Source organism: Labrus mixtus, chromosome 6, assembly GCF_963584025.1.
Source record: "Labrus mixtus chromosome 6, fLabMix1.1, whole genome shotgun sequence".
Lineage (NCBI taxonomy): Eukaryota > Metazoa > Chordata > Actinopteri > Labriformes > Labridae > Labrus > Labrus mixtus.
The window spans coordinates 4756789-4769602 of record NC_083617.1 but is presented as its reverse complement, the minus strand read 5'-3'; the positions used below and the strand labels follow the sequence as shown (position 1 = coordinate 4769602).

Here is a 12814-nt window from a genome sequence, read left to right as displayed (position 1 = left end):
CACTGGAAAAACTACTATCCTTACTAGGCCTGCAGGATATTGGATAACGCAGACACTGCAGTATAATTTTCTGTCTGCAATATAACAGTATAAAATATGCATAAAAATCAAACTGGGGTGCTGGTAGCCTAGCTGTTAGTTTGCACGCCCCGTGTACAAGAGGCTTAAGTCCTCGAGAGCAGACGACCCGGGTTTCCAGTCTGACATGTGGCTGTCATCTTGGTTGCAATGAATTAACAATATTCTCCTTCGATTCAAAAATAATGTTAATCATGATATGAAATACACAATCAAGTCTAAATAATATTTGTGATATGATAATGACAGGTGTGAGATATGAATTTATAGGATGGCGCGATCCAAACTAATGACAAATTTACAGGAAAGGAATGATCAAGACAATCTTGACACTTTAGGAAGTTGAATTAGTGACACAATTTCTCTGAATTATTATAATACTCAAAACAACAACCCATGTACAGAGGCTTAAGTCTTGAGAGCGAGTGGCCGGGTTCGAGTCCGACCTGTGGCTCATTTCCCGCATGTCCTTCCCAACTCTCTCTCTCCTTGGTTTCTGACTCTACACACTGTACTATTTATTTATTTATTATTATTATTTTTTTTAACCTTTATTTTACCAGGCAGAATTGCTTCAGATCAAAAGACCTCTTTTTCGAGCAAGGCCAAAATGGCAGCAGCAAAAAAGAAATATAAGACAAACCCAAAAAGAAAGCACAGACATGAGAAAAAGAGACAAATACAGTCCAGAAGGTGAAGAAGAAGAAGGAGGAGGAGGAGGAGGAGGAGGAGGAGGAAGATGAGATCATGTTAAACAAAAACACAACACCACAATACACACTAAAAGAACAATTATGTGACGATGATAAAATACTATGCAGTGAAACATTTACACACTCCAAAATTAGCCTTTAAAAAAAACTTGTGAGCCGAGTTTTAAAATCATTAATAGTGATGAGTTCCTGCAATTTGAGTGTTTTTTTTTTTAAGACTGTTCCATGCGGAGGGAGCAGAGTACATGAAGGCCCTCTTCCCAAACTCAGTACGAGTTCTGGGGACTGACGTGGATAGAAAGTCCAGAGAGCGCAAACTGTGTGATGGATTTGATTTAAAAGTGAGGTAGGTGCAGAGGTATGAATGAAATATGGGCAGAAAAGGCCCCAAATAAAATATATTAAAAATATTATATTATAAATAAATATTAAAAAATATATATAGTTGAAAGAGTGTTCTAATGGGAAATACAGCTAACTTAATTAATCAGCACTAAGTTTAACCCTTTACAGTAACACCACATTGTCATTTTCATACCCAAATATTCTCCCAAAGGTCCTCAAAAGAAAAAGGAAGGTATGCAGGTCATTTATTTTTCAAATTTAAACCTTATTTATGGACACAAAAAAATGAGCATCACGTCTTTGACTCATAAATGTATCTTTGTTGAGAAGAAGAACTTCATACATTATGTTGTTTGATTATTGAAGCAGACTTTAAGGACCCTGTTGTCATCAGTATTTAGGTAACGGGAGATATCAATAGTGTAAAGAAGTAGGAATACCCTCTGTTTCCGACCTGGTTTATAAACTGTCACTGCTCCTAACAATATGAAACACAGCGCTAAGGATAAGCATACACTTTAATCCGTCACTGAGTAAACAACCTGTAAGTGTGTCATGGCTAATGTTAGCTTAAATCCAATTTAGCGTTAATACGTCGCAGCCAAGTCGCGTCTCGTAACACATAAAAACCACGCTACTAAAACATTTAAACGAACTGTATGACGCTGTGTGAGTTAAATACAGCGACAAAGGTAACGTTTCACTCGCTTACCAAAAGTATAAAGGTGAAAATAGACCATCCGAGCAGAGACTCGGAGAGCAACGACTGAGCCGCCATCTTCACTTCCTGTAATAACAAACCCACGTGCCTCCCGGTGACGTCACCACGGTGCAGCGGGGGAGGGGGCGAGCAGCCGCTGTGACGTCATCTTCTCAGAAACTCTGTTGATCTGACCCTAGGAACATACAGTATATGTTGGGTATTACAGCTATTCACTGTTCCTAAATTAAGTGAAAGTCTATATTCTTATTTTGGGATATTTTGGGGATACATTTGAATATTAGATTATGTTCGGGGTATTTTGATTATTATTGTTTACATTCATATGTTATTTCCATTCGTTTATTTTGCTACTTGGGGCATAAGGGTGGAGTCTGTACATGGGTGTGTCTATATAGCCAGGTAGCCAGGTGAGACTCAGGTTGGCACCTAATGGGTTAATGGTTTTTTACCAGGAAGCCAGGACGCAATGGCAGGATGACAGGGCAAGAGAGACAGCAGCGTTTTTTGTTGTTTGTTGCCTGCTTGATGTCTCTGGATAAAATAAACCACCCTAAAACCTTCAATCATCAACTGGACAATGGACTTATTAATATATTCTGCGTAAGATTCGCCCTCTAGGTGCCTCAGTGGCTTTATTATGAGTTTGTGTTAAGTTTATAATTTGTTTGGAATTTTTGTTATTTATAGACTATAGATATCGCCACTACATTGAGTAAAAGTTCATATAATAGTGTCCTTAATGGATATATACATATATACAAAAATGACCTTAAAGATTCTATTAATAGCCCTGGCTTTAATTATAAACGACCCCTTTATTTGGGACAGGCCAGACAGGTAGTCTATTCAATTATGTTCAAACAGAGGCAACTGTGGAAATGTGGCAACTTCTCTCTGTACATCTCTCTGCAGAATATTTAATTGTGCACAAAATTAAGATATTGATAAACACAATTCATGGCCTGTACACTTATGAGCATTATTCTGTCTTTCTTGGACAGATTGTCATTCGTTTTTACATGTATATGTCACTGTAAATTGATTGATGTTTCTTATTCATCAGCCAGTCAGCAGAATTTGAAGTAGTACAGAGGTTGAAGTTGGGTTTGGTATGTTCAGTCACTTCCAGACTGGACTACTGCAATAGTCATCTACGGTTCATCATCCAAGACACTGAAGAAACTACAATATATCCAGAATTCTGCTGCTCGTCCCATGAACACATCGTCCCCGTCCTTCAAAACCTCCACTGGCTCCCCATCCCCCAGTGTATCCACCTCAAACTCCTAATTATCGCCTACAAAGCCCTCCATAACCTGGCTCCACCCCTTACCTGTCTGAGCTTCTCCACCTACTAGTGCTCCTGCTCTCTCAGGTCTGCTGACGCAAACCTCCTATCCCCCCGTGCAGGACAAACCCTCGGTCCTGGGGGGTCAGGGTCTACTCCATTGCCACTCCCACCCTCTGGAACTCACTCCCAAAAGACATCATGGACTCCCCCACACTCTCCGCCTTCAAGAAATCCCTAAAACCTCACCTCTTCTACATCGCCTCCAACCACTAACAAACTCTGTTCTAATCCTCCTTCTCTTAGATTATTTCTTCTTTGTATTAACATTGTTTAGTTTTGTTGTTTTTCTTTGTTAAGCGTCTTCAGTATTCAGCACAAAAGCCCTTTATAAGTCTAATGTATTAAGTATATTTCACAGTAACTTCATGCCATTAGTTTCTTTTCACTACAGCAAAGGACATAATCTTACACAGAAGCATTACAAAAAGGTCAATCCACTTTTTAAGCTCATACAGCCAAACTACTCATTCAGTAATGATCCACTTTACAACATAATTATCTGCCTCAATACGCTTTAAAGTTGTTGGAAAAAATAAAAGTAGGTCACTGGAAATTAGGGGGCAGCACACCTGTAGTTACATTCCCATGTGCAGAGATGATCATTGGGGGTAATAATTGCCATCAATTATCAACCACAGAGGACCAGCAAACAGCAGCTACGTTTGGCGCTGGAGTAAAGTCCCTTAGCTGATATGATAAATCCATATTGGTAATGAGCTAAATGTAAAATTGCAGTTTAATAATAAAGCTGTCCAACCATAAGCTCCCGGGTTACGTTTATTTTCTCAGGAGTGCACATCTGCTTTTACATTAAAAGGATTTTTCTTTAGCTCCGACTCTGCAGGACATAATCAATGTTGTAATTACATTTGCAGCTAAATTTATGGCTTAATTTCTTCAACCAGCTGGTACAGGAACTGACTTTTATCAGTCTTGTATGCATGACATGTTTAATTAAATTTTCCTCATAGGGGCTGAGGAATATTAAAAAACAATATTGGTTTTAATACCATCTGTTATCGGCCGATGTACTGTAGAGTTTCACAATAAAAATGAGATCTGCGCTGTCAGATATTTCTGCGTCTACTTGAGAAACTTGTTAAGGTGCTTCTTCTTTCATGTCCTCAGTTCAAACGCAAGAGGAGGCGTGAATCCCTAAAAGCCACTGCATGTATTTATTTGATGTATGACAATGCATCAAAGGCATTAGCACTCAGATTCTCACAAAAAAAAGTGGATTCTTTGGAGGCTTGAGCTTTGGTTTAATTCAGCAGAGGATCAAAACTTATGCAAGAATGAGATTTTGAAAACTTTTCCAGATACTTTGTGAGGTGTAAAAAAAAAAAAATCAGCTCATGTTTCCTGTGCGTGGATAAATTCCATTTCCACACTCTGCATTTCTTTTCTCTCCTTAACTAATGTATCTCCCACACGGTATTTGAATATAAAGAATTGTCTTTTATTTTTATTCATCCATTTCCCCAGTTGTGAGCGCTAATGGAGTATGCTCCATTTATGGCGTATATTATCCTTTAAATTACAACAGTCTAAGTGTGCGCACTCATGCGTCATCATGTCTGGAATAATGGAGATGAAATTAAATTATTACTTGAGTAATTACTTTTGCGAGGGGGGAAAACTATAACAGCCCCGCGGTGACATTGAAGCTCTAAAGTTTCTGAAAGTGAAAATAATACTTCTGTATATTGTGTTCGGGGGGAAATTAGTCTGTTACTCTTTAATTGGACTTGAAGAACCTCCTCACCAGTTAATTAGCTGGTCAGTGTGAGTTTGGACACTTTCTCATTCAACTCTCCAAAAATCAATAACCATATATCTGACCTTCATTTCTTCCTCCTGTCCTGACTTAGACATTTTTAATTAAACTAATGTGATTCGTTCACCACCCATTATTCATTTGCACAGGAAAAGGTAGGTCTACTTAATTCATGCAACCTTTCAAAAAGTGCAAATGCCTTTATGGTGCAGCTTGGCAACATGCCCTAATGGAAACCATGTACTCTATTAAAAAGGGCTTGCTGATAAAAGACAGGAAATTGAGAAGATTTCTGTCAATCAAGGAGTGATTAAGGGTTTAGATGACTTTCATTTAATAAGTGTGTATCATCCTTTTATTTGTCTTTCAATTTCATAATGAATCTCGTCAGCCGCAGGGGGTTCCTGCACAGAATCAGTGTTCCTGATTCTATGTTTTCCTCCCGGGGTTGATCTTTCCGTTGCAGCAAAAATGACAGTATCGCATCTCTTATCCACTCTTCTTTGTTTGAGGCATACGGACTTTCTTTCTTGCTCCGGTTGAAGAAAAACAAACGAGATGCCGCGGGAGTGGTTCCATTAGCTGCGGCCCTGACACGCTTTCTCCCCCATCAAATGTGTCCTTTAATTCTGAAAATGAAAAGGCAATGTCACCATTTAATGACCCTTTACACTGATTGAGCCACAAAGTAAATGGAGCTCAAATGACTAAAAGAGACAATGATAAAGTGCGGGGTTCTTTGGTTGGATGTGGGATGGGTGTATCTTGTTGTCAGTGTGATGTGTGATGTGATTATATGGGGTCAGTATTTGAATATACCAGTCTAATCTAGCGCGACTGGAGCTGCACTTCGACCTCTGATAAATCATCTAAGGGGTGTTCAGTGACCTCCTCTTGCTCTAACCTTGACTTTAGCATTAACCTAGGGTGTGTATCATTTGCAGGTGAAGCATCTGGCTGCCATAGGTAAATTTATGTAAAGTTTAAAGAGAACATCGCACGAGAACAGGCTGCTGAAAAACACCTTGTAACACAAGCGTTAGACACACACACACACACACACACACACACACACACACACACACACACACACACACACACAGTACTGATCTCTTAATATATATGCAGTGACTGCAGCAGCTGCTCAGTCAGAATGGATACAATATAAGTGTCTTTGAGGGTCCAATATTGAACTTAGATTTTAATGGAAGAGTTTAAATGACTTCATGATCCTACAAAAAAAAAAACCTAGTTGTTATAACTTATAAAAGTTAGTGTCCGGGCTGCCTTAAAATTATAAGTTAACTGAACTTAAAAAGATAAGTTGAGACACATTTTTGATTATTCCAAAGAAATACAATTTCCTAGTCAAATAAACTTGACATCAAGTCAGTTGTACTTAAATCTTTAAGTTAGCAAAACTTTTAATCACGGTTCAGTTTCTGTGAAATTATCTAGTGAAGGCAAAATGGTCTATCAATTTATTTTTGACTTGAAATCAAAAATTTAAAAATACTTTATCAAAAGTTTAATCCACCTAAAATATTGAGTTAAATTAATTAATCAATCTAAATTGAATATATATATTTCAATTTTAGTCAACTTAAATCAGTTTAGTTTAAAGTTCTTTAGTGATTCTCTTTGTTTTTGTGGAAACTTCCAACTACTTTTCAAATAGCAAGTAAAAAAAAGTTATCATCTCTACAGGTTATTCTTTTTATCATAGAAACCAACCAACTTAAGTTCTTCAACCTTTAATAGCAGATCAGATCAAACAGCACATTTACTCCGGTGATTCTATTTATTATTAATTTAAGCACTTGTATCCCTTATGGACACTTTAGAAATATTCTTTTTAACCGCCTAATGCCTGACTGTAACTGTTTTATTTGATTTTACTTGCTGACTTATCATTGTAGTAATTTCAAGCTTTTTTAATTGTTTTAGTTTATATATTGTATTGCTCTTTTATTAATTGTATTTTTTGTGGTAGCTTTAACTCATTTTGTCTATCTCATTGTTTGTCATTTATGTATATTTTCTCCGCATCATTGTAAAAGAGCGTCGCCCTCAATGATCTCTCCGAGAATATAAATAAAGGTTGATGATTTCGCAGATTCAATTCAAATAGTCATGCCAACTTCCTGCACAAGTGCCTGATATTTAAAGTCTCTCTCATACCGCTGCATGTTTGATATCAAAGAGAAGCACTTTCACAAAGGTAGCACAGTGAGGTCGCCACCAACTGAGATTCTTTCATTAACTTTCAAAAGATAGACAATTATGAGATCACATTTTTAAAAAAAACACCCCGCAGAACTATTGCTGCAGGGCAACCTGTCATGTTATTGTGTCTTTTTGATTCTTTATTCCTTTTTTTTGTCTATGTAGGGGAGGCCTTCATGCCCAGGTGAGCTCACAGAAGTGATGAATGAGACTACTTAATGGCTTCTGTGATTTTTTATTTTTTTTATGAGCACATGAGCATCAATGGTTACCTCTGCATACAGATTAGTGACAAACACTATGCTCTGTTTGTCTAGTGCTAAGCCATATGTCGATTTAGTAAATGATCCAGTAAAGGCAGCAGGTGTTTCGCCTCTAAACCCTTACAACAATAATGACTCGTATGGCATCATGGAGAATGAGAATGCAGAGATTAACCTGTTTCTATTCAACGCCACTGACTGCTCGCACAAAAACTACAGTGTTTGCAGAGGTTACATATCCAGAGCAAATACGATGCTGCACAGAAAGAGAAACCGCACACACATAGACACACACATTAAAAAAACAAAACGTCTCATACTGTACAGTGCATGTTTATTTTGGGCTTATAGGAATTACAATGCATTATGGGAAGCAGAACAAAGTCACTGAACAGTGAGTGGTAAACTCAACGAGCAGCTTTTTCTAATTTAATGCATGAGGAGGGAAACACTAAAATCATTTTTAATAAGGTGCTAACGCATAATTTATTTCCAGGTTTAAATGAAAACAAGCAAATACGAAATTACAAATGTAATATTTGAAGCATTCAACATTAAAAGTGATATATAAAGTTTGAAAAGATGATTTTAAAGCCCTTTGTTATTTAGCTTTGTGGCAGCCCTGTGGCCTCTCTCTTCTTGTGTTGCAGGTTCCTGTAATTAGGGCGTGGCTATCTATTCAGGCCGACTGAGAGCACCTGGGCCCATTGCTCCCAGTCATTATAAAAGCTGCCAACTTAGTCTGATCAGAGAGACTTTCTGCAGGCGCCTTGTTTGGTTACTTTGTCTTCCTTCTCCATCCAACACATGCACGATACACTTTTCACACACCCACCAACCTACACTACTCGACTGACATCCAAACTTCCTCTCTTTTGCAAATTCATCTATATTTTTCAGTTCAGTGCCTCTCCCTTTATTCTCCATGGCCTTTGAGCTGGTCATGACAGCTTCTTGACTTTAACACAGATTTAGTTAACTGATCAAATTATTTTTATTTGAAACAAAAAATGAAAACTGCAAATGATAAACAGATTATTTACATATTGAAAGGCATGATTTACTCTTGTTTTATTTATTTTTCCTTGATATGTTGTGAAGTTCTGATTTCCTATTTATTGTCTCATTTACAATCATATAGTGCAAATTTACTGTAATTTCCATGAGTCTAGTTTTGAGTGTTTCTTGTTTTATTTTGTAATTCTTGTCCTCTGTGTTACTTCCTCCCTTTCGTGAGTTTTCCCTCCACTTTTGATTGCTCGTAAGTTTCACCTGCATCTTGTTTCTCACACCTGTGGTTGATTAGTCCCCGTCTATTTATTTTCTGTGTACCTTCCCTCTTGTTGTCAGGTCATTACAGCTGAACTGTGTTCATGTGTGTTTGTAGGCTACATTTTCCTGGTGGCTGTTTGTGGTTTCTCCCTTTTGTTGGATTTTGAAAGAAGTAAGCCTTCTTTTGTCTTTTTGGATTTAGTTTAGGTCTATATTAAATCCCACTGAAGTCAACTCTTGGGCCCTACTCTTTGCTTTTAACACACTTTTACATTTGACATTTATTAAATCCTCAAGAATTACATTTCTTTTTGTGCTGCGTCAAAGTAATGTATGCTAGGCTATCTCTCAAATCTGAGTTTACCTGTGCAAGCAGTAGAAAGGAAAATAGCAACAAGTACAAATGTATAGACCATAGACACAGTTATATGATATTTACTAACAGCCCCGATGAGCCCTTCTTAATTTACAGTACGGACAGACCTCTTAACAAAGACCATCTCAGCAGTTTTTAAACTTTTTATTGGGTGTTTTCTGGAATTTTCCCAGTCAAAAACTGACTTTTCCGACTTAAATTCACCACATGAACGCAGGGTGAGACATACGCTTGAGTAATGTTTTCTGTTTAAAGATGATAGAAATCAGCAAGCAGGCAAGATACAATTTTACAATCTGACAAAATATCCTTTAAAAACAAATCAAATTGGGTCTCTTACTAATTACGCTTCGTTGTCTACATTTTTATGACTCCAAACTGCATACTTTGTCATCAGTAAATTCATCTATCTGCAGTTTTATCAAAATGTTTGGACGTACTTTTATTCTTTCCATGTTGATATTTCACCATTCACTGTGAGACAGCTATAAGCAGAAGTTTCAGCTTATTTTTGATTTGTTGTATGTTTTATGATTCATTTCAGCAGCGTGGAAAACATTTCTTGGAAACCTCAAATGTAATAAGAACACGGTAAGTGGGTTATTTTTCAACATTTTGCTTTCACTTTTTGATAGAAAGGACATCTGATTTAATCATTAATACAGAACTCTCAAATGAAGAACAATAATAACTGGAAACGACTGCTCACATTATTAAAAAGCTCTTTGTTTATTTGAAGAAAACATGAAATGATTAAAGTGCACAGGGATAAATAAATCATTTAAAAGCATAATTTCAGACTTTATGTCTTGAGATATTTTTAAGTCAATCAATCGGAAGTTCACCAAACATGGAAATGTTACGTCTGGTTGTCAGAAAGAGCATGACCATCTGTTGCATGCTATGCCGCCCAGCCTCGTATGTTATCTGACTTCTTCACAGAAGTGTAAACAGTCTATTAAAGCTGAAATAACATAAAAATAGAATTTCAAAGCCAGCTTTCCAAAAACAATTCTAGAGGGTCTGGAGGCATAATATTTATTTAAGGCTTTTTGTGCATTTACTTTAGAGATACAGTTTAGTAGATAGAGTCAGAAATTTGAGAGAGAGAAAGAGTGTGGAATTACATAGAATAGAATATAATAACTTTATTGATCCCAAACTGAGAAATTGTGGCAACATGCAGGAAAGGAGCCACAGGTCGGATTTGAACCAGTGCTGCCCATCTGGAGGACTACAGCTTCCGTACATTGGACAGGCACACTTACCACTGGGCTACCAGCGCACTTAGAAGCATAATCTTTTTATGAAAAACTTATATTTAAAATTTTTAGAATTCATTTCTATCCTCATGAATCTGGTTTGGTTTGTATGTCACTGTTCAATTATCTAAAGGTAACAATCAGGCTAAGATTATAATGTTGGTATTTTGCTTTTATTGTTTGCTAATTCAGACTTTGGATTCTTTTAGGATTCGTCTTATTCAAATGCTTCAGTTCTAAATTAAAACAATTGATGGTCAGTGTCGATTAAAAAAACTGAAAGTGGTCTCACTGATAAGCTTACTGATTCAGTAATCTGTTAGAAACTGCCAAATCCTCAACTTTCAATTATACAAAATGTAAAAAGGTGTGTTGGGAAGCTGCTGAGCTACAGTGACGGTTTGGTGAACACGATTACCTTTCGACTATTTGCACCATTAAAAAACATCAACAGCAGCCATGTGTCTTTTGGAAAACAAAATCCTGGATAATCCAAAACGACCCCACTGAACTGTTTCCAATTGGAACTGCCAACGAAGCACCCTGAAAAACTTTTGACAGCGTGTGATTTATCGAGGATTGTAAAGGAGAGTGAGGCGGGAGCACAAATCCTCAATTCCAGCTAACAAATTACAGAGTGTCACTTTTTTTTTTTTTAATACAGGTTTGGCTCACAACACCAAAACAATCTGTCTTTGCCCGGGGAGGAGAGACCAGTCGATGACATGGCTTTTCACAACGCTGTGAGTAGTGGACAAAAATAGTGAAGCGGAAAAACTTAACGCTTTAGTCAAAAGTCATGGAGCTAATAATCCAACATTTAAAGACTGTACTGTGTATGGGTATGCCGCTAATGAGATATCACAGCATACCTGAGTGATACTACTTAAATCATGTTCTCCATTTATTTATTGAAGAAGCCATCTTAAGAATAAGGAAGTGTTAAGTTCCCTGAGATGGTTTGGGGTTGAGGGGAGTAACAATAAAAATGTAAAACGAAGACAAAAGACAAAAACTAACTATTTAACTGAAACCAGCTTCTATTAAAAAACAGCTCAAGAGAAGCCAAACATTTACAAATATATGCCTAGTCCTAACGTAGTCAGGTTTTTTTGAAAACTGATTTTTTTTCTGAGTGTTTTGGCCCTTCGTACACACTGAATCTGTGTTTTAAGTCACTGAAAACTCACCTTTTTGAAAACTTGTTCCAGGGTAAAGTTTTACATAAACTCCATTTTGGTGATATAGCAGACGTAACCAAACCAGTGCTCCCACTCTGTTGATGGGCAGAAGCAGGCTGAATGGACGACTTTGTATTATTTCAGAGGAATGGCGAGAACATTTTATCATGTCATGGACATCGTTTTGGACTTGGCGTTCTCATGAGAGTCGTAACAGTGCGTTTTCATGTGGACGATGATGTTGATGAGAACTGAACGTGTGTGGACGGGATTATTTCATGAAACGGAGGAAAACGTCTGATCAAATGTTATTCCTGACTCGCACTGACTAAAGAATCGAAGAGAAATATAAAATAAAAAAAGCGGAAGTGTAAAGGCCTTAAACATCAAATTAGAGAAAACATGGCGCCCCGTCAGACGACGCCCTTCTTCCACTGAAGCAGTAAGATCAGCTCAGCTTCCACACGATCACTGCATGACCCACTGGCTACTGCTGAGGAGTCGGACCTTTGATCGCTAGTAGGGCGAGCAGCAGCCTGCAGAGCACCAGGAGAGAGAGAAACAAACACGCTACAGCACGAAACAGGAAGTACTTATACATGTTGTTATCACTGAAGTGCAATTGAATGTAAGCTAGGAAAGACAAATTCAATGTTTCTCCTCTTCAACAAAATGTTTTTGGTGTCTGTACTCAGAACATTTCTCAAACTGAGATCATGTCCCCGGTATTTCTTCAAGTTTCCTGTCAGCTTTCAGGACCTTGTACTTTATAAGATGTCACTGCAGTGGAGAAATTCACCTTGATTCGGCGATTGGTGGGATGCATTCGTCAGCGGCTGTTTTGCCGACACACAATCCGTCTCTTCAGTCGGAGCGCACACAAAGCTCCACACGTTGAGGTGTTCGGGTGACTAAATATGATGTCAGTGGAACAGATGACGCATTCTCCTGTGTTTTTCTAAACAAATAGAAAGACAAAATTTGATACGTCTGTATTCATATATCTCGATTATATTGATTTCTCATCACACAGAATTCATTTTTGATGCATTAATTAAATCTTAATGCATTTTGCATCGTTTTCTAAAACCCAACTCACAGAGACGTTTGGGGCGCGATATCGTCACACGTTGGACATACTGTAGTAAAGCAGAAATATAAATTGAAGGTGTGAAGTTGATGTTAAATGGCCATCAAGTCTCAGTACTATTTTCTTTATTTTAACATGACCCAATCTAACCCTCAC

At 37.5% G+C, this 12814-nt stretch overlaps 1 protein-coding gene across 2 annotated transcripts in view; it reads right to left on the bottom strand.

The window, feature by feature from the left end:
• Positions 1-1935, bottom strand: part of lmbrd1 (LMBR1 domain containing 1) — a 73144-nt gene extending 71209 nt beyond the window's left edge. For both annotated transcript variants that reach the window (XM_061039585.1, XM_061039586.1), the window contains exon 1: positions 1849-1935. In XM_061039585.1, the coding sequence (XP_060895568.1) occupies positions 1849-1914 (66 nt within the window). In that variant the 5' untranslated portion in view covers positions 1915-1935. The remainder of the gene's footprint in view (positions 1-1848) is intronic.
• Positions 1936-12814: the final 10879 nt, after the last annotated feature.